Source organism: Nelumbo nucifera, chromosome 5 (genome assembly GCF_055504915.1).
Source record: "Nelumbo nucifera cultivar China Antique chromosome 5, China Antique-T2T, whole genome shotgun sequence".
NCBI classification, from domain to species: domain Eukaryota; kingdom Viridiplantae; phylum Streptophyta; class Magnoliopsida; order Proteales; family Nelumbonaceae; genus Nelumbo; species Nelumbo nucifera.
Window position 1 is genome coordinate 70,476,805 of NC_142653.1, and position 23,008 is coordinate 70,499,812.

A 23,008-nucleotide genomic window follows, 5' to 3' on the forward strand; every position below is an offset into this window, starting at 1 on the left:
CATGTCCCCTTTCAATCCCTTGCTTGGCTAGAGCATCCACCATACTGTTTGCTTCCCTTAGAATCTATAAGGCCTCACTTCCATGTTTCTTGACAATCACATGAATTTCCTCACCTCACTGCTATAGCGCCACAATGCGTCTTCTTTCTTTTGTACTTCCATTGTTATTAAATTTACATGCCATATATTCTGTCTTAGCCCTACTTACTTTAAAACCTCTTGTTTCTAAATTATTTGTCCATAAGCCTTTTTTGATAAATAACTTTCAAATTTTATTAAAACTTAAGTTAATAAAAACCTTACAAGCATCTCTTAGAGAGGTAAAAGATGCTACCTCTCTATAATAAAACAAAATCAAATTACTTTTGAGCCCAAAACAATTGAGGCCTATGCACCCCTTGCTTGGCTAATGCATCCACCATCCGATTTGACGATCTCCTCACCCACTGTATCTTCAAGTTCATATTTTCTGGTAAGCCATTTACGTTGTTTTCATTTCACTCAAATAGCACCATATTATGGATTTTGGACCCTTTAGTCATCCCACCACCAAATCTGAGTCCCCTTCAATCACTACATTTGCTATATTCAGTTCATTAGCAATCTGCACTCCTTGTACTACAGAAAGCAGTTTTGATTTGAGAGAATGGTCCATACCCACAGGCCAGAAAATAGCGCTATGAGTTTACCTTCTATATCTCTCAAGATTGCTCCTATTCCAGAAGAGCTTGGATTACCTTGATTGCTCTTGTCAAATTTCAGCTTTACAAAGCCTTCAGGTGGAGGTAGCCATGCAACATCTATTCTTTCCTTTTTAGAGGAGCTTCGAGCAACTACTTCCTAGTTTCTTTGGACTTCATCAAAAGAGAACTGAGACAACAGTTCTAGAGTTTTGATCCAATGGAGCACCTTGACCATCACACAATCCCTGACATCTTCCTTGCTTCTTTCCTTCTCTAAAGATTCTTGCATTTCTTCCCAAATAGTCCATCCAAGGCTGCTCTCACACATCTCCATATTATTCTTCCCCTCTTTTTGGGCCAAGTAAAACTAGAATGACCAAATAACATATTAATCCCCATTGGTAAGTCCACCTACATCCATCTGAAAGATGGTCCACTCTCTAAGATGACGATCGTCAGAGTTGTTTTTATTCCTATACCTATTAGAGAGCTGACCATCTTTGAGATGGATATGATAAGTTCCTTTCTGCATGGCATTTGAAAGATAGTCTTTATGGAACACCTTAATATCATCATGAAAATCATTGGTTTGTAGATTTAAATAAATTATTTCATGGTTGAAAACAGGATTTCTGGGGAATCGCTTGGGCACTTTAGGAATGTCATTATGAAGGCCATCATTATATCAAGTTCTCATGACTACTCCCTCTTGATTCACCCGGTGAACTGACTTGGTGTTTCTTTTGGTATATATGGTTGGCATCCCTATTGAACAGATTGACCTCAAGGGTTTTTAATATCTCAAACTACCTCTAGCCAAACACTTATAATGAAGCACTTGGGTCCATTACGGGTACATAATGAATCAGCAAATGAACACTAAATGCCTTTTCAAGCGGGTTAGTTGTCTGATGAATGATGATAATTAGGCATGTGCTTGATGATGGTGCACTTCTTGTCAACAGATTCAAAACCAATTACTATTATAGCTTGAAAATCATTATTATGATGCAAACTTATTCATGTAGTTTGTTCATGTATTAACCCAAAACTCAGTCCTTTATTTGATAGACTTGTTAGATAAAAATTCTATGTTATATTGAATCTGTTACTCCTTTTTCTTTCTTTTTCTTGTGGAATAAAGTGTAACATACCATTCTGTGACAGGTGGAGCTTGATCAGAAGGCTAGAAGTCTCCATGAGGATATAACAAATCATGTATGCCCCCTAGATCATATTGAGAGTTTAAACAGTGTAACAAAGATTTCTGTGCATATGCATGATATGCATGTCTGTGTTTATGTGCATGTGCATGTATACATGTTTATTGTTTTTGGACTCAACAAACATCAAAATTTAGTGTTGGTGCAGTGGGTTCTCAGGACTCTTATGATTTGTTGCATCAAATATTACTATTTCAGTCAAAGACATCAAGGATTCACTATTACACACACCTCCCAAGGCAAGCAACTTCACTATTAACCTTGATTTTAACAATTCTCTTTTAGGCAATCTGGGTTGATCGGCAATTGGAGATCTCAAGTATAAAAGTCATGCATTGCTTCAATTGGGTTCCAAGTATCTTATTGGCCTTTTGATAACAGTTGAAGTGGTTGAGTTGAATGACTTACTGGTTTGTCTTTTCGTGAATATGTTTTTAAGGAGATTGTGAGTTCCTTCAGCTGGCTTAATCTGAAGTTGGGTTGCATATTATACCCTAGAATAGGTCATTATTTAATTATTTTTTCCACCAAATATTATAAGACTCAATAGGAGAAAAGGTCTAAGAAGATTCAAATTCAGGAGTCAGGATTCAATTGGATATCTGGATGGTTTGAAAAATAATGGGATTTGGTTAGAAATTTAGAAAATTTGGACTTTCACAGTTGACAGTAAACAAGAACTCAACATGAGTGCCAGTGAAAGTTCTGGTATGAAAGTTTGTTGCTTTATATATTGGATCATCTAGATGGTGGTCCAATAAGACTGGGAGTCTGAATGGTCCAGGTATGAGTGCCAAGGACAATGACTGGAGTTTTAGAGAGAGAAAGTAAAAAAAAAAAGATCAAAGGAATTATCAGAATTTCTGAAATTTCACACTTGTCTCTTATCCAGATCCAATAACATCCTGAAAATTGAGTTTTGGTTGGAAGTAGATGATTGCAATAGTTATTAATAGCTTGAAAAATAGAGTATAGAAAGGAGAGAACCCAAGGAATAGCTCTTAAGGGGACCTGGAATCACTCTATGGGGTCAATGGTCACTCCATAACACATGTGAAAAGCGTAGTGCAGGACAATTGTTGTGTTAAGACTTAAGATATTTGTTAAGTAAAAAGAACTCTTCGTATGTGATAAGCGTAGGGCAGAACAATTGTTCACCATAATTATAGTAGTCGATCAAGACTACAATCAGTCTTGAATCCGAAAGTAAAAGAAAAGATTTCAGAAGGAGAAAAGAAGAAGAAAAAAGGGAGAAAAGCAGATGCACACGAAGGGTTTTAGAAAAGGAGAGAGAAAGGGTCGAATTGTTTTGATCTGCCGATCCACTCTTAATATTTATATGTTTACTAATTGTAAAAAGGCTGAATTGCCCTTATTGCTTACATGGCAAATAAACTAATAATAAAGCTGAAATAACAAGCTGTAACAACAAACTGAAATAACTACCAACTAACACTGACATAACTAACAAAGATTACATGCTGTGCTGCCATACGAACACAGTGGGGACCACAGCCGTGGGGTCCACATCAGTGTTCTCTACACTCCTCCTCAAGTTGGGAATAGATATTTGTCATTCCCAACTTGCATAGGTCTGCCTCTAATTTCTTCCTTGGAATAGCCTTGGTGAGAAGATCTGCGAGCTGCATGCTGGAGGTGATATACGGGAGACACACTTCTTGAGATGAAACCCTTTCTCTGACAAAATGTCGATCGACTTCGATATGCTTTGTTCTGTCATGCTATACCGGATTGTGAGCTATATTAATAGTAGCCTGATTATCACAATATAGCATTAAGGGCTTCTCAAATCAATACCCAACTCTTCAAGTAATGACTTCAGTCATAGGATTTCAGCCACACCATTAGTCATTGATCTATATTCAGCTTCAGCACTAGAACGAGAAACAACACTTTGTTTCTTACTCCTCCAGGAGACAAGGTTACCTCCTACAAAGGCACAATATCCAGAGGTAGACCTCCTGTCATCAGCACTCCTAGCCCAATCAGGATCTGTATAGACCTCTATCTTTGTAAAGAGACTGGGTCGAATGGGCCCTAACAGTCTCTTATGTGATATCTTTGTTTTTATTTTTTATTTTATGTTGATGGGCCTCTCTTAATGGGCCTGTTATTTATTCATGTTTTATTTTTTTTATGTAATTGCCAAGCTGGCCGCCCACTTAAGGGCATACTTGTCATCATTATTTTTTTTGGAAATTAATAAATAGGGTTAGGGTAGAAGGGTGGATCATTAAACTCCTTCTTCTCTTACCTCTTCTATTCGACATACACATCTCTTGCACCATTATTCAGCTCTTATTTGTTCTGTTTCTCATAGTTTTAAATCTGATATCAGAGGACTGATTTACATCTTGGTATTAGAGCGGGTTCAGTTCCTCTTTCTTCATTTTCTTCGTTCCTGTACACTCTAAAATCAAGAGTGTATGGAGAGATAGGTTCTCTATAGTATAGAGAATCACTTGCCTAGTTGGTAGAAGGGTTTGGAGAGTTTAGTTCTGGTCAGATTTTGCCAAGAAGTGGCGCTGTTTTGCTGCTACCCAAAACCCTAGCTGACTGGAGATTTTCAAGTTACTAGGAAAGGTGAAGCTTGGGTGTGGCGCTCTGTGCTTGGAAGGTGTCTGGTGATTGCTAGAGGAGGGCGGTTCAGGCTTGGAAGGGTTTGGGTTACTCTGGTAGGTGCGACAGTGTCTTCTCTCTCCCGTCCATCTGCTGGACGGAGCAAAACCCTAGGTTTTCAAGCACCCAAGTTCTGGTTTGACTTCAAGTAAGTTTACATAGTCAAAATTTGTTGTTCTTTGATTTTCGTTTGATTAATGGAGACATATGGAAGTGAGTTCAAGCAGGTGCTAGCTTCTGGACCTGCCTCAGTAGATTCCGTTTTGATGGGTGTGACCACAATTAAGCTAGATGGGACGAACTATCTTGCCTGGGCACAGTCTATAAAAATTTATGTTTGTAGTAGAGGAAAACTCAGGTATCTTATAGGCAGTAAGGTGAAACGCGAAGAAACAGATTTGGAATTTGAGAGATGGATGCAAGAGAACTATACCGTTATAGGATGGTTAGTTAACTCTATGCGACCTCATATAAGCCAACACTATCTCTGGATGTCTACTGCTAAGGAGATATGGGGACAGTGTAACTGAGACTTATTCACAGAAATTGAATGTTGCCCGAGCATATAAATTGAAAAGTGATGTGAAGAACCTGAGACATGGGGGGAAGAGTGTAGCAATCTACTACTCTATGCTAAAATCCCTATGGCAGGAAATTGATGTTATCGAAACTGTGGTATGGGAGAGTAAAAAGGATGCTGAAATGTACAGAAAACTGGTGGAGAGAAATAGGGTGTTCGAGTTTCTCACTGGACTCAACCCTGAGTTTGATATTATCAGACAGAATATTTTGGCCAGAGATGAGGTTACTCTATCACAGGCATATGCCATGATAAGTAGTGAGGATAGTAGACGACAGGTTCAGTTACAGAATCCACCTATAGAACACCTTGCACATGCGGGAATGAAATCTAAGGGGCCTACTGAAAAGGGGGAGCAGGTGTGTGAATATTGCAAGAAACCATGACATACCAAGGATACCTGCTGGAAACTTCATCCTGGACTACTCCCTGAGAGGTTCAAGAACAATCCTAAGAAGGGCAGTCAAGTGGGAAAACCCAAGACTGCTAATGCTGCTACAGTACTTGAAGGGGGAAGGAGAGTGAGGAAAAATCAACCATTGAGCAGTTGGCCGCAATGAAATTAGACTTTGAAGCATTACATAAGAACCATACCTGGGATATTGTGGACTTGCCGGAAGGGAAGGAACCAGTGGGGTGTAAATGGGTGTTTACCATTAAATATCACTTTGATGGCTCGGTTGAAAGGTGTAAGGCTTGGTTGGTTGCCAAGGGTTACACCCAAATGTACGACATTGACTATCTTGAGACCTTTGCCCCGGTAGCTAAGATGACTTCAGTTAGGGTTTTGCTTTCTCTAGCGGCTACATTTGATTGGCCCCTACACTAATTTGATGTTAAAAATGCTTTCTTGAATGGAGATCTGCATGAAGAAGTCTATATGTCTCTACCTCCAGGGGTGTATGGGAAAGAGATGAAAGGCAAGGTGTGCAAATTACACATCCATTTATGGTCTCAAACAATCTCCTCGGGCTTGGTTTGAGAGATTTCAGGCTGCTCTTGTCTCCTTTGGATATACTCAAACACAATCTGATCATACATTGTTTCTGAAGAGAAATAACACTCTGGTGACCTTCTTGATTGTTTATGTTGATGATATTGTGGTCACGGGTAGTGACAGTGAAGAGACTAAGAAACTAAAAGGGTTCTTCAATTCTGAATTTGAAATCAAAGACTTGGGAGACCTTCGGTATTTCTTGGGCATTGAAGTTGCTCGGTCTAAGGAGGGTATTTTCATATCTCAGCGCAAATATGTCCTTGATCTTCTTGCTGAAACTGGTAAATTTGGAGCTAAACCCGTCTCCACTCCCATTGATCCTAATCATAAACTTTCTGCCACAGATGGTGAACCTTTGTCTGATAAGGGAGTGTTTCAGAGACTGCTTGGGAAGTTGTTGTATCTTTGCATGACTCGGCCAGATATTTCCTATGCAGTAAGTGTTATTAGTCAGTTTATGCATTCACCTAGAGATACTCATCTTGTTACTGCGGAAAGGGTCCTATGCTACTTGAAAGGTACTCCAGGGAAAGGTATTCTATTTGCTAAGCATGGTCACATGAAGCTGGAGGCCTTTACTGATGCAGATTGGGCAGGATGTTTTGGAATGGTAGAATACTGATATGTTTCATTCTTTTGCCAATGGGCATATTTATACAGTAAGTTGCTGCAATAAATAGAAAGAAAAATAGAAAGAAAGAAAAGAAAATAGAAAGAAGAAAAAATAGAAAGAAGAGAAAATAGAAAGTACAAAAATAGAAAGAAAGAAATAGAAAGAAAAAACTTTCTAAATCAATCCTTCCACAGTCCTAGGAATATATACAATTCTATTTTCCGATCTGAACCAGTAACCCCACGTTTTCCAACACTCCCCCTCAAGCTGGTGAATAGATATCCTCCATTCCCAGCTTGGCTATAATTCTCCGAAAGTCTGTACTATTGAGCCCTTTAGTAAGTACATCGGCCAGTTGTCTTTTTGTAGACACATAGGGAGTGCAAATCAACTTACTGTCCAGTTTCTCTTTTATAAAGTGTTGGTCAATTTTGATGTGCTTCGTCCTGTCATGTTGAACAGGATTGTGAGCAATATTGATGGCTGACTTGTTGTCACAATATAGTTTCATAGGATCTTCTCGTGGAATCTTCAGGTCTTCTAAAATTATCTTCAACCAGAGTAATTCACACACTTCTTGTGCCATAGCCCTGAATTCTGCCGCTGCACTTGACCGAGCCATTACATTTTGCTTCTTACTCCTCCAAGTGACTAAGTTTCCTCCTAAGAAGGTACAGTAACTACAAGTGGACTGTCTATCTACTGGAGATCCTGCATAATCGACATCTGTATATGCTTTAAGAGTCGGTCCTCCATTTCTTCTGAATAAATTTCCTTTTCCTGGATTGGCTTTCAAATAGTGTAGAATTCGATGAGCAGCCTGCAGATGAACTTCTTTAGGATTATGCATAAACTGACTTATTACACTTACAGCATATGCAATATCTGGTCGTGTATGTGCAAGATAAATGAGTTTTCCAACTAGTCTTTGGAACATCTCCTTGTCTACACTTGCATTCTCGTGGGCTTCTCCAAGTTTATGAGTGGGATCTATAGGCGTGGAAGCTGGTTTACATGCCATATTTCCTGTTTCTCTCAAAAGATCAACAACATACTTTTGTTGAGAGATAAAGATGCCTTGTTTAGAATGTGCAACTTCAATTCCGAGAAAATACTTTAGTCTCCCCAAGTCTTTTATCTCAAATTCTCTGGCAAGGCAGCTTTTCAATGCTTCCTTCTCCTTTTTATCATTCCCAGTAACGATTATATCATCCACATAGACTAATAGTGCAGTAACTCCCCCTGAGGCTGTGTTTGATAAACAATGTGTGGTCACCTTGACTTTGCTTGTAACATGTACTCAGCATTACCTTCGTAAACCTTCCAAACCATGCTCTCGGAGATTGTTTGAGACCGTATAGTGCTTTCTTCAACCGACAAACTTTGTTCCCTTTAATGCCTTCTCCAAAACCCGGTGGAATGTCCATGTATATCTCCTCTTCTAGATCACCATGGAGAAACGCATTTTTTACATCAAACTGTTGCAAATCCCAATTATAGTTAGCAACCAACGACAGTAACACCCTTACTGTATTCATTTTAGCTACTGGGGCAAAAGTCTCCTGATAATCTACCCCATAAGTCTGTGTATATCCCTTGGCTACCAAGCATGCTTTGTACCTTTTTAATGACCCATTAGATTTGTACTTAATTGTGAACACCCATTTACAACCTACCGTCTTCTTGTTTCTTGGTAGATCCACAACTTCCCATGTGTTGTTTTTTTCTAATGCCTTCATTTCCACTCTCATGGATTTTCTTCACTCTTTATTAGAAAGTGCCTCGGCTAGAGTATTAGGAATTGGAATGATGTTACTGGCTAGAAAACTTTTATGGGATTTAAATAATCTTTGGAATGATACATATTTGGCTAAAGGGTACAATGGGCGTTTGGTACATTCTCTGGTTCCTTTTCTCAGTGCAATAGGTAGGTCATACTCATACTCAGACTGTGAAGGAGGTTTAGGATCTAAGCATCCCTTAGTTTTAGGATTAGGAGTTGAATCTTGGACTTGCACAGGTTGAGGATCTGGATTTTTCCTCCTAGAGTAAACTTGCATATATCTCACATTATCATGCACATCATTCGTGGGGTTAACAATGTCCGAATTTGGTTCAATGGTCGGGTTGTTTGACTCTTGTTGAGACTCGGGAATGTGGGGCCCAGAGGAATGTGACTCAGAGGGATGTGATTCTTGATGATTGAATGTCTGTGAGGAGGGTAAAACATCCAGGGAGAGTAGATCCGATGCCTTAATCTTCCATTAATGAGGGCTCCCCCTGAAGATAAGGTTGAGTGAAAAAAGATTTTCCTTCCTCAAATGTGACATCGATAGAGGTGTAGAATTTTCTGGTGGCTGGATGATAACATTTATAACCTTTTTGAGTTGGGGAATATCCCAAGAAGACACCTGATTGCTCGTGGGTCTAATTTTCCCTTATTATGGACATGAACAAAGGCAGTGCAGCCAAAAATTCTTGGTGTGAGATTATTTGAGGCTTCAATATCAGGGTAAAATTGAGAAAGGACTTGTATTGGGCTTCAGTTGTCAAGAACTTTAGATGGTAGTCTATTTATGGTGTAGGCAGCAGTAAGGACAACTTCCCCCCAATATTGTTTTGGCACCTGATTTTGAAAGAGAAAGGCTTGGGTGGTTTGCAAAAGATGGCCATTTTTTCTCTCAGCTACCCCATTTTGTTGGGGAGTGTTAACACAGGAGGATTCATGCACAATGCCTTCTTTCTGAAAAAATGGGGACAAATTCTGATTAAAATAATCTGTAGCATTATCAGATCGAAACCTTTTAATTTTCACACCAAACTGAGTTTGGACCATGTTATGAAAGTTGGGAAGAATCGTACCCACATCAGATTTAGACTTAAGAAGAAAAATCTATGTGACCCTAGTGCAATCATCAATAAAGGTGACAAACCATCTGGAACCAGTAATGTTGGGAATTTGAGAAGGGCCCCATATATCTGAATGAATCAAATAAAAAGGAGTTGAAGATCTTTTATTGTTGATTGGGAAAGAAATCCTTTTGTGCTTAGCAAGTTCACAAACATCACAATGAAAGGTTTCAACATCAATTCCTTTAAACAAGGAATGAAGCATTGTTTTTAAAATAGGAAATGAAGAATGACCAAAACGGAAATGATGACGCCAAATTAAATCTTTATTGGAGGTAGATATGAATGACTCGTGTGTGACATGCATAACAGTGTGAGATGATTTGTTGGTTGCTTCAAGGTAGTAGAGTCCATCTCTTTCCTTAGCAAGTCCAATCTTCTTCCCCGAAACCTGGTCCTGAAATACACAGTAAGAAGGGAAGAACACAACATTGCAGTTCACATCCTGGGTGAGTTTATGTATAGAGATAAGGCTAGTGGATAACTTAGGAACATGAAGCACATTTTTAAGTAATAGGGATGGAGTAATTTGAATATTCCCAATCCCTGCCACTGTGGTGAAAGAACCATCAACAACAGAAATTTTTTTATTACTAGGACAGGGTGTATAGGTGAGAAAATGTAGTGAAGAGGGTGTCATGTGGTCAGTAGCTCCAGAATCAAGAATCCATGAAAAAACACTAGCCGAGGCATGTAATCCTAGAGATAAAGTCTCACCTGAGAGAGCAAGAGAGGTAGAACCACTTCCTGGTTTCAAGGATTTCAGGAAGCACCTTAGCCTTTCAATTTCTTCATCATTAAATGGTCCCTGACTTGAATGTTCTTGTTGTGGGGTTGTGGAGACATTATGGGCCTGTTGAACTCCTTTTGAAACTCCTTGATTTCCCCATTCCTTGCTGGATGTGGGAGGTTTCCCATGAAGTTTCCAGCACCGATCTTTCGTGTGTCTGGGCTTCTTGCAATAGGTGCACTAGAGGTTATCGTTAGAATCATGGGTGGTTGTGTAACGAGCCAAGTTGTGATTTTTCTCACCCTTTGAACCACTGTAACTTCCTCCCCTTGCCACCATGGCTGAGCCTTCGGGATCTTTAGGCTCAAGCATGATTCCACGGCGGCTTTCCTCAGCTCTGACAAGGGCTATGACTTCATTCAATGGAGGCACTTCTTCTTTGCCAAGAATTTGTATTCGGACCTGATCAAATTCAGCATTCAGTCCGACCAAAAAATGATACACCCTATCTCTTTCAATAAAATTCTTCAAGATCACAGCATCATCTGCGCACTTTGTCTCAAGAACCCGATAATGATCAAGCTCATGACATAAATTTTGCAGCAGATTTGCATACTCTATAACACTCTTGCTCCCTTGTGTGGCCGCCATAGTTTTCACTTTGACCTCATAGACACGAGCAGCGTCATGCGCTTTGGAATAGGTTTGTCGGACAACATCCCAAATAGCCTTTGCAGAGGGAAGAAACATACAAGTATCACTGATCTCGGGTGTCATTGAACTCCACAACCATGACATAATCATGGAGTCCTCTTCGTCCCAAGCATCAAATTTGGCTCGCCCAACCTTGGTCCTGTTCCAAGGAGGTGACTAATTTTTCCTTTTCCTTTTCCTTTCAAATAGGTATGCACTAGTTGTGACCACTTCAAGTAATTCTGGCCATTCAGTCTATATGTTGCTTGAATATTCTGCAAATCACCAGTGTGAGGATGAGAGTTTGTTGCTCCTTCATCGGTTTGGACGGGAGCACTTGTTGCAGTCATGTCGGACATTGTTAATGGAGGAAAAATAAGGCCAGCAGGAAAGGAGAATAAAGGAACACTTCTGGTTACAGATCAACACTGAAGGCCAGAAGAGAAAAACACAAAATACTGGCAATGAAGGCCGAAAAAATCTCAAGGTTGACAAACCTAGAGCTCTGATACCATGTTTTGGAATGGTAGAATACTGATATGTTTCATTCTATTGCCAATGGGCATATTTATACAGTAAGCTACTGCAATAAATAGAAAGAAGAAAAAATAGAAAGAAGAGAAAATAAAAAGTACAAAAATAGAAAGAAAAACTTTCTAAATCAATCCTTCCACAATCCTAGGAATATATACAATTCTATTTTCAGATCTAAACCAGTAACCCCACGTTTTCCAACAGATGTGTGGATGACAGGAGGTCCACCTCAGGTTATTGTGCTCTGGTGGCAGGAAATATTGTGTCTTGGAGAAGTAAGAAACAATCAGTGGTTGCTAGATCCTCAGCTGAAGCAGAATACAGGGCTATGACTCATGGTGTATTAGAACTACTATGGCTACGATCTCTCCTAGAGGAATTGGGGGTGGACTATGAGAAACTAATGATGCTCTATTGTGACAATCAAGCTGCTATCAACATTGCACATAATTCTGTTCAACATGACAAAACTAAGCACATTGAGGTTGATAGGCATTTCATAAGGGAAAGAGTCTCTTTAGGGGAAGTTTGTTTGCCATTTATCACATCAGAAGAGCAACTGGCAGATGTCTTGACCAAGGGAGTTCCAAAAGGGAAGCTGACACTGTATAAGCAAGCTGGGCATGAATGACATCTATTCTCAGCTTGAGGGGGAGTGTAAAGAAACTGGGCCGAATGGGCCCTAATAGCCTCTTATGTGATATCTTTGTCTTTATTTTTTATTTTATGTTGATGGGCCTCTCTTAATGGGCCTGTTATTTATTCATGTTTTATTTTCTTTATGTAATTGCCAAGCTGGCCGCCCACTTAAGGGCATATTTGTCATCATTATTTTTTTTTGGAAATTAATAAATAGGGTTAGGGTAGAAGGGTGGATCATTGAACTCCTTCTCTTACCTCTTCTATTCGACATACACATCTCTTGCACCATTATTCAGCTCTTATTTGTTCTGTTTCTCACTATTTTAAATCTGATATTAGAGGACTGATTTACATCTATCTTCATGTGATCATTATTCTTGAATAATATACCTCTACCTGGACATCTCTTCAAGTATGCTAGTATTCTCCCAACTGCAAGGAGGTGAGTAGTTCTAGGAGAATGCATGTATTGACTGACAACGCTGATTGCATAACTGATGTCTGGTTGTGTGAGACAAAGATAGTGGAGTTTTCCAACCAACCGTTGGAACATAGATTTGTCTTCAAGAGGCTCTCCACCCTCTGCACTGGTCTTGTGATTTTGTTCAATGGGTGTATCTGCAGGCTTAACACCCAACTTTTCAGTTTCTGCTAATAGATCTAGAACATACTTCCTTTGAGAAATAAAGATCCCGTGTTTAGATCTAGCAACCTCAATACCCAAGAAATATCGTAGCTCACCCAGATTTTTCATCTCAAACTCTTGATGAAGGAGTTGTTTAAGGGACTCAAGCTCACTGTTATCATTCCCTGTCACCACAATATCATCCACATATACAACAAGCAAGGTCAAAGAAGAGTCCACTCTTTTAATGAACAATGTATGGTCTGACTGGGCCTGTACATAGTCGAATTTTTCAAGGGCTTGTCTGAATCTATCAAACCAAGCTCTAGGGGACTGCTTTAGTCCATACAAGGATTTATTCAGCCGGCAAACCTTCTTACCTGTCTCTGCATCATAAAATCTAGGAGGTAATTGCATGTAGACTTCTTCTTGTAAGTCTCCATTTAGGAAGGCATTTTTAACATCCATCTGGAACAAGGGCCAAGAATATTTGGCTGCAAGGGCTAACAGAACTCAAATAGTAGTCATCTTTGCCACTGGAGCAACAGTCTCCAAGTAGTCTATACCATAAGTCTGAGTAAATCCTTTTGCAATTAACCGGGCTTTTGTACCTTTCAATGGAACCATCAGCATTATGTTTCACGGTAAATACTCATCTACATCCAACCGGTTTCTTTCCTTTGGGGTGGTCAACTAGCTCCCAAGTATTGTTCCTCAGAAGGGCATCCTTTTCAACCTTCATTGCATCTTTCCACTCAGAAACTAACAAGGCTTTCTGCACTGTTCTGGGAATAAAATATCAGCAATAGATGTGAGAAAGGATGAGGTCCAAGAATCTGAACAAAGCAAGTGCAACCAAAGGTTTTAAGGGGAACAGTAGATAATTCTTCATCGGGGTATAGAAGGGTAAACGAAGGCTTCATGTCAAGAACCCGTGAGGTAACTCGATTAATGAGATACACTGCTATAAGAATAGCATCACCCCAGAAACGGATAGGCACATTGGAGGTAAACATAATGCTTCTAGCCACCTCCAATATGTGCCTATTCTTCCTCTCGGCAACCCCATTCTGCTATGGTGTACAAGGACAAGTACTTGAAGGGATGAGAGATCCATCATATGGATAGCCGAACCCTGCAGGTAGGTAGGGCGAAATTTCAAAAATTTCTCTCTCCCATGTGGGAATCACATTCCCTGTTTTAGAAAATCTACATTTTCAAGGATCAATCTTGAACCTAAACCGAACCAGATCTAAAACCAAAAGGTAGGAGAGGGATATACCTGATACGGAGTAACAGTAACTCCCAATGAAGGTGTTCACACCCAAGGAAAACTCTAAAGACTGCTCCCACTGAAGATGACATAGTGTAGGGTGGAGTAGAATCAGCAGGTTCTTCACAAGAACTGAATCCTTCAACAAGAATTCGATGGAGGGTATGTGAGCACAACTTCATATCAGTTTTTCTCCAAAAACTGATATCAAGAACTCTTCTTGATCACTCCTACAGTGGAGATTGAACTAGCAAGGGCGGTAACAGGAGGAGGGCGCAAGAGCAGAAGATGGCGCAGTCTTACTGTAGCTGTCTTCTCTCTTTCTGTGATTTGAGATCTGTTGAGTTGTTGTGCCTATAGGTTCGCCCTCTTCCTTTTTTAGCCTTAAAGAGAGCTCCTAATCTCATTAGGAGTTTCCTAATCCAAATATGTATTTGGATCAGGACTTCTCTTTAAGAGATAAGGATAAGCCCTTATCTTATCTGCAGATTAGATCAACCCTCCTAATCTTATTAAGAGTTTCCAAATCCAAATCTGTATTTGGATTTGGACTCTCTGAGTGGATAGGGATAACTCCCTATCCTATCTGCTAATCCAAATCCCAGATCCGCCCCCTTCTTTAACTAATCAAATTAGACCAGTTCGAATTGGGCTTTAGGCCCATTAAGTCTATGTGCTCACTAACCTTCCAAACTACTGCCCAGTTGGGTTTCCTTGTATGGTGTGGGACCCAAACATTGATCTACACATCAGCCACATGGGTTCACCCTAGCCTCTGTTACAAGGCTTGGCCGAATTCACTGTTATGGACAGTGAACCCCTGAGCCCATCACCATGGGCTCTTAATGGGCCCAACACTTAAACTAAGTGGTCCCTGAGCCAAGCCACCTTATAAAAACCCAGGGACTGTGGGCAGATGCAAGATTAGCCCATCAGGTATTACCCTCAATGGTCTTACACTTAACCTCTCAGCCCATAATGATCAAACACTGTCCGACAAGAGAGGACCTCTCCCTCGACTGCAAGGTACAGTGCTGCACTCTCTACTCACATGGATCCCGGGAATTAAAACCTTTTGCAAACATTTTGAAACCGTAATATATATGTATATCTTTATATAAATATATTTTGCAAAAACAAATTTCAACGATTGAAATCGGCTGCCGGTAGTTTTGGTTTCCATCAGGGAGAGTGCATCCCCGATCAATACCTTTGTCCGACGAAAGGGCTGATCCTGTCACTATGATCACCCACTCAGATGAATTCTCGGACTATCCCAACATACCTAGGTTTTGACCCTCTCTAAGGATTTTCACTGGTTGGCATATCAAAGACAGCCCAATCCGACACCTAGTGCAATATCATAATCGAGTCTAGGGGTCAGGTGTAACATTCCAGTTTTGCCCACTAATCACCAAGGTCCAGGGCAATACTGGAATTCTGGTCCGGTTCAGGGTTTCAAGTAAACCTACACTGCATGTACTTTGGGTCTCACCCTGGCAAAATATCGGTGTGCACAACATCAAAAGAATTAATACTTATATTATTACTCAAGGAATAAGATGTTCTACAATGCTTTGCAAGCTCACAATCTCACATCTCAAATTTGACATCTGAACAGACTCAAACAAATTAGGAAACAAACTCTTCAAAGACTGAAAGGTTAAATGACCTAACCGATTATGCCAAAGCATAACCAGACTAACAGACTGAGAAACAAAAGACTTCTTATCTTCATGATCTTTCCAATGAGAACTCTCTCCAAGCAGATAGATCCTATTCGTCTCATGGCCAGTCCCAATCACCTTCCTTGTCTCCAAGTTCTGAAAAACACATCGGTCAAGTAAGAAGGTTACTGAACAGTTCTGATGTTTCGTAATACTACTGACTGAAAGCAAGTTAGTATCAAGCTTAGGAACATGCAAAACTGAGGATAAGGAAATGGTATTAGACAACTTGATGTCTCCCTTGCCAGAAATGGGAACAAGGAAACCATCAGCAATGGACACTTTATCTCTACCAGAAGATAAGTGATAGGTAGTGAACAGTGATGTCAAGCTAGTCATATGGTCAGATGCACCTGAGTCTATTACCCAACAATGTTCAGTGTTACCTGGAGCTGAAGCATGGTAAGCTGAGGCCCGAGTACCTGAATGAGGAAAGGTTGATGTGCAAGGAGCTGATGATGACTGAGGTGATTGAGCTGAATTCCCAACTTCCTTTTCCAACTGTGTTAGGGCAGCCCGGACAACAGCTAAGGTGTCTAGAGGTGTGCCTTTTGTGCCCGATGAGGATGCAGAATCGGTATTAACAGCCATATGGGCATTACCCCTTTTGTTCCTCAGTTTTGCTGGGACTAGATGAGGATGCAGCTTCCAACATGTGTCTTTAGTATGCTTAGGTTTCTTGCAATGTTCACACACTAGATCCCGCTTATCTTCTTTCTTTATATCCCTTTCTGTATCACCCCCAGACTTAGGTTTAACTGCTGCCAAAGTTGGTGGGAAGGGCTGATGTTGCATCATAACCTTTTTCCTAGTCTCTTCACTATGCACCAATGAGTAGGCTTGAGATAAGGTCACACTGTCCCTTGTTAGTATCTGTTGTCTCACAATATTATAATCAGAATTCAGATCAGCTAGAAATTCAAAAACCCTATTAGTCTCCACTTGCTTTCTATGAGTCTGTGCATCCTTCTGACTTTCCCACTCAAGTGTTTCTAGATGGTCAATTTCATGCCACAAAGATTTCAAAGTAGAGAAGTAAACAGAGACTGGTTTCTCTCCTTGTTTGAGGTTATTAACCTCACACTTCAATTCATAGGCTCTAGTAACATTAAGGGGTTGGGAGTAGGTCTCTTTCATGATATCCCAGATTTCCTTGGTTGTTTTTGCCCACAAATAGTTTTGGCTGATATGTGGCTGCATAGAGTTGCACAGCCATGTCATAACCAAGTAGTTCTCCTGAACCCATTTGGTATACATTTGGTCCTCCTTAGATGGTTCTTTCACATCTCCCAATAGGTAGTTAAGTTTTCCTCTACCCCCAACAACCATCATGGCCGATTGGGCCCATTCTAAGTAGTTGGATCCATCAAACCTCACAGTTGTAATCTGAAATGCATTCTCAGACATATTACCAGAATTGCTAGTTCCAAAAGCACCTTCCCCCTAATTCTTGAACTCCATTCTTGGTTAAGAATTAGCTATCAAAAACTTTTGAAGCTACTGTAATAGGAAACAACACCTAAGCAACTGATAACAGCCGACCTAGGTCTTCCACAAACAAGCGGAAAACAGAATTCTGTATGAACCCAGTTCAGATCTGATCTGAAACCAATCGACAGTTCTGAATTTTTAGGGTGAACCCAGTTCAGATCTGATCTGAAACCAATCGACAGTTCTGAATTTTAGGGTTTTCTCTCAAAACCCTAAAGAGAAAAAAGTTTCAGCCTTACCTCTTAGAATAGACCAAGATGGTTCTTTCAAGGTTGTTCTCAAGCAAAAACTTACTTTGTGAAAGAAGATCTCTGGCCGCCGCCTTCTGTCTAATGCGAAACCCTAATCTTGGGGATCCAAAGCCTTTTCTAATTCTTCCTGACTACTGGAACTCTCCCAGCCTTCTACAATCTTCTTAGTAGTAGCCGCACACTACCAGTAGCCTCCAAGAATAAGCCGATCCTCCTTCTTTGTCTCCCAGCCCTAGGCAACTCTCATGTGGTTGGCTGGATCAGGCTCACATGAGAAACCCTAATCCTTGCTCTAATACCAAGTAGTCGATCAAGACTACAATCGGTCTTGAATCCGAAAGTAAAAGAAAAATTTCAGGAGAAAAGAAGAAAAAAGGGAGAAAAGTAGAAGCACACAAAGGGTTTTAGAAAAGGAGAGAGAGAGGGTCGAATTGTTCTGATCTGCCGACCCACTCTTAATATTTATATGTTTACTAATTGTAAAAAGGCTGAATTGCCCTTATTGCTTACATGGCAAATAAACCAATAATAAAGCTGTAATAACTGAAATAACTACCAACTAACACCGACATAACTAACAAAGAATACATGCTGTGCTGCCATACGAACACAGTGGGGACCACAGCCGTGGGGTCCACATCAGTGTTCTCTACAATTATGAAAACATCCTGGACCTGAAGTAAGAAAATAACATTAATGACTCCTTGTCTATTGAACCTATGACTGTGAAACTTAAAACTTGATAAATTGATGACTAGAAAAATGACTCCTATGTGGCTACACCTTGGATCCCACTACAAACAATTTAAAATGATAAAAGTACCCTTGCAGGCCAAATCAGCCTAAAGCCAAACAGTTTTTGTCTTGCCAAAGCAGAAGTTGTTGATTGGTTTTCTTCTGCCTAGAATAGGTCGTTGAAGGTGTAGAGAGACTGGGCTGAATGGGCCCTAGTATCTATTCTTTTATTCTCGTAGTGTGTTATTTGTTTGTTAATGGGCCTGTCTTTATGGGTCTATTATTTCTTTTTTATAAGCTTTCTTTAAGTTCCTGCTTAGCTGGCCGCCCACTTAAGGGCATACTTGTAATTAGCTTAATGAATGAAGATTAACAAAAGGATTAGAGAGGGGAGAAAGGAGATCATCGAACTCTTCTTCTTCTTCCTCTTCTTTTTTCCATCTTCTTTCTTTGTACTGCTGTCCTCTACTTTTCTTCAGAAGAAAAACAGTCCTCTAAAAGAAATGGACTAATAAAAAATAATCAAAAGATGATAGAGAACAGCAGAAGAGAGAAGCAAGAAGATGGCAGCAATAAGGGTTCAGAGAGAGATTTTTGAATGTAATCCTCTCTTACACCCTAATCCCTTTTCATTAACTTAATTTACAGTAATTACACAAAGGTCCTTAATTGGGCGATTAATTTTAAGAAAAAACATAAGTAAGGCACATGTTGAGGCCCATTACAGCAAAGAACATAAACAAAAGAAACAAGAGAACAGTCTACGTGTTGAGGCCCATGTTGAGCATAGATGTCAATCATGCCAAGATTGCCAGTATCATGCTGAAGTTTGGCCTCGGGGATTCCCTTCGTAAGGATATCAGTTAATTGTCCTTCAAAAGAGATAAATGACAGACAAACTTCTCTAGAAGCCACTCTTTCATGGATGAAATGTCTGTCAACTTCAATATGTTTAGTCTTGTTATGTTGCTCTGGATTGTGAGCAATGTTGATGGTGGCCTGACTATCACAATATAACATTAATGGCTTATCATACTCAATACCCAATTCCTCCATCAAGGATCGAAGCCAAAGTAGTTTAGAAACTCCATGATTCATGGCTCTGTACTCAGCTTCAGCTAAAGATTTGACAACAACTGATTGTTTCGTTCTTTAAGTTCTTGCTTAGCTGGCTGCCCACTTAAAGGCATACTTATAATTAGCTTAATGAATGAAGATTAACAAAAGGGTTAGAGAGGGGAGAGAGGAGATCATCGAACTCTTCTTCTTCTTCCTCTTCTTTTTTCCATCTTCTTTCTTTGTACTGCTGTCCTCTACTTTTCTTCAGAAGAAAAACAGTCCTCTAAAAGAAGTGGACTAATAAAAAATAATCAAAAGATGATAGAGAACAGCAGAAGAGAGAAGCAAGAAGATGGCAGCAATAAGGGTTCAGAGAGAGATTTTTGAATGTAATCCTCTCTTACACCCTAATCCCTTTTCATTAACTTAATTTACAGTAATTACACAAAGGTCCTTAATTGGGCGATTAATTTTAAGAAAAAACATAAGTAAGGCACATGTTGAGGCCCATTACAGCAAAGAACATAAACAAAAGAAACAAGAGAACAGTCTACGTGTTGAGGCCCATGTTGAGCATAGATGTCAATCATGCCAAGATTGCCAGTATCATGCTGAAGTTTGGCCTCGGGGATTCCCTTCGTAAGGATATCAGTTAATTGTCCTTCAAAAGAGATAAATGACAGACAAACTTCTCTAGAAGCCACTCTTTCATGGATGAAATGTCTGTCAACTTCAATATCTTTAGTCTTGTTATGTTGCTCTGGATTGTGAGGAATGTTGATGGTGGCCTGACTATTACAATATAACATTAATGGCTTATCATACTCAATACCCAATTCCTCCATCAAGGATCGAAGCCAAAGTAGTTTAGAAACTCCATGATTCATGGCTCTGTACTCAGCTTCAGCTAAAGATTTGACAACAACTGATTGTTTCGTTCTTTAAGTTCTTGCTTAGCTGGCTGCCCACTTAAAGGCATACTTATAATTAGCTTAATGAATGAAGATTAACAAAAGGGTTAGAGAGGGGAGAGAGGAGATCATCGAACTCTTCTTCTTCTTCCTCTTCTTTTTTCCATCTTCTTTCTTTGTACTGCTGTCCTCTACTTTTCTTCTACTTGTAATTACCTACTTGAAGTAATGCAATTAAGGACAAAAAGAGATTTTGGGTTTTACATGCTTGTATATGTTTGCTTTTATTTTTAAGTTTTCATTTGAATATATTTTACATGTTATGTTTATGTATTTTAATTTAGATAATAGGTTTTTCAAAACATTTATTTTAAAATTTAAGTTTATATTTTTACTAACATTATGTTTCATATTTTTTGAATTTTTTTGCATATTTTAGCTTTTTTTTTTGTAATTTAGCGCCTTGCTTAAATGGGAGCGTGCCTCACCTTGCACCTTAGGTGCAAATTGGCCCTTGCGCTTTTTTTGTGCCTTGTGGTTTTAAAACACTGTTTAAAAGTGAGGAATTCCTCAATGATTCACTACTAGTTCCAAACCCCCATTCACTTTGGTAGGACAAACCCTGTCTCACTTGATGAAGGCCATTACCCAATGTTGGCCATAGTCATTTGGGGTCTTGGATGGGGTAGACTGGGTATGGTCCTAACCTTTTGCATTTTTTGAACAAATAGCCACCCTCAGACTTCAACTCATGTTCTCATGCTTGCTGTCCAAGATTTTCATTGCACCATGTCCTACTCTCTTAACAATTGCAAATAGGACCTAAAAATTGAGGAAAATATTCTAGAAAGGACCAACAGTGGATGATATTTGCAATGCTGATAATAAGGTGTTCATCTGCAAGCTGGATTTTGAGAACACTTATGACCATGTGCATTGGTTTCTTGAAGTTTGTGATGAATAAGTTGGGATTTTATATTGATGAACCAGATGATGGGTATCTTTCTTCTAACCATGTTTTACAATCTCTGGAATAGAAGCTAAATACAGAATTATATCCTATTTTGAGACTGAAATATGGAATTTGTCAAGCAAAAAGAAGAAAGTTTCTTTTCTTTTGGCAGGTTGAAGTTGAAAAGCCCCCTTTGGGAATGAATAAATTGTATAGTGATGCAACATATTAATATTAACAATCTTTGAAACATTTAGGATCACGTCTTTGATTGTTAGTGTCGTTATGACCTCTATAATTAATATTAAGAATCTACTCTGTCTTGTACACAAAGATGCATGTCAGTATATTCTATATAGTTTCTCTTCCTGGTTCTTACAACATAACCTAGGAAACAACAAAGTATGCACCTTAAGAACGAAGAAAATCAGATAAAGGAATCATTCAAACTATCATATGGTTGTTGCATTTAAGGCTTCTGGTGGTTGGACTATGCATTTGGTGCTGTTTATATGCAATATGCTTTTTTTGAAGCTCTGTAATTTTTACTATTTTAGAGCCTATAACCCCTTCCTGTGTACATCCTATATTTTCCCTCTCATTGATAATCAAAAAGTTTTGTTGTTGTATGAGATGAGTAATTTAAAAACAGTTCTTGTATGCATCTTGCAAACTCATTTTCTTTTTGCTGGAATGTTAATTTTATTTCTTATGTTTGTATTCTGCTGAGTTAGGGTTCATTTGGACTAGTTAAAGTAGTTTTTTTCTTCGTTTTTTGCTTTATAACTTAAGTAGGGGTATAAGGGTCCTTTCTCTTATAATTATGGTCGCCCTATATATATTAATATAAACTGGCGCCGCCAGCCGGCGGATGTTGACTCCAAAACACTCTTCTTCTCTTCTCTCCTCTCCTCTCTTTCTCTTCTCCTCTATTCGGCTGTTAATATTGTATCAGAGCGGTTCTGCTAGGCCTGTGAGCAGATCAAAAAGTTTCCACTTCCTCAACTTTTTGTCTTCTTCAACTGTGATCAAAAGGACAAGCCTACGACTGGTATAGATCCTTTTAATATTTTTTTCTTTTATCTTGGTCATGTACCAAGAAAAACCATATGAATAATCCAAACTGCTGAATTCCTTCTGAGAAGTTGTGAGGTTTGAACCTCTTTTTTTATGGATCGTGTGATCCCATATCTGAAAATACAAATCTGTAGGGTGTGGATGACCTGATTTTTTAACCCTTGTGGTGTGACTGTACTGGTTTATGACCCCTCCTAGCAGTCGATGTGTTTGGATGGTCTAGAAGTTGGTCGAGTGTGACTGTTAGGACATTTCAGCACTGAGATCAACCTAAAATCTTGCCTTTTTTGGACAATCTAAGCTGGTTTGTGGTCAGATTGTGTCCAGATTGCAGTGTGTCCATGTGGGCTTCATCTTTGGTGTGTTTCTAGAACTGTTTTCTTGGTGATAGGAGGGATCATAAGGTGTCTGTAAGATCTGAAAAGTGTTTGAATCATGTCCTCTGAGAATTTGCAACTTCTGTAATTTCAAGAGGTCAAAATGGAATGAGTGGGGGGATGGATATGAGTTTCCCCATGGCTGTAATCCCCTTTGATGGATTGAACTATCTTGAATTACTGCTAGAGGAAAAATTGGGTATATTAATAGTAAAGTGAAAGAACCAAAGACTGATAGTGTTGAACATGACAGATGGGACCAAGAAATATGGTGATGTCATGGCT

The 23,008-nt window shown here is 39.4% G+C and overlaps 1 protein-coding gene across 8 annotated transcripts in view; it reads left to right on the top strand.

Annotated features, from left to right (window-relative positions):
• LOC104610188 (uncharacterized protein At5g08430-like) overlaps positions 1-23,008 on the top strand; it is a 103,299-nt gene that overhangs the window by 41,408 nt on the left and 38,883 nt on the right. For all 8 annotated transcript variants that reach the window (XM_010276701.3, XM_088887645.1, XM_088887647.1 and 5 more), the window contains one exon: positions 1,851-1,901. In XM_010276701.3, coding sequence (XP_010275003.1) covers positions 1,851-1,901 — 51 coding nt within the window. The remainder of the gene's footprint in view (positions 1-1,850; positions 1,902-23,008) is intronic.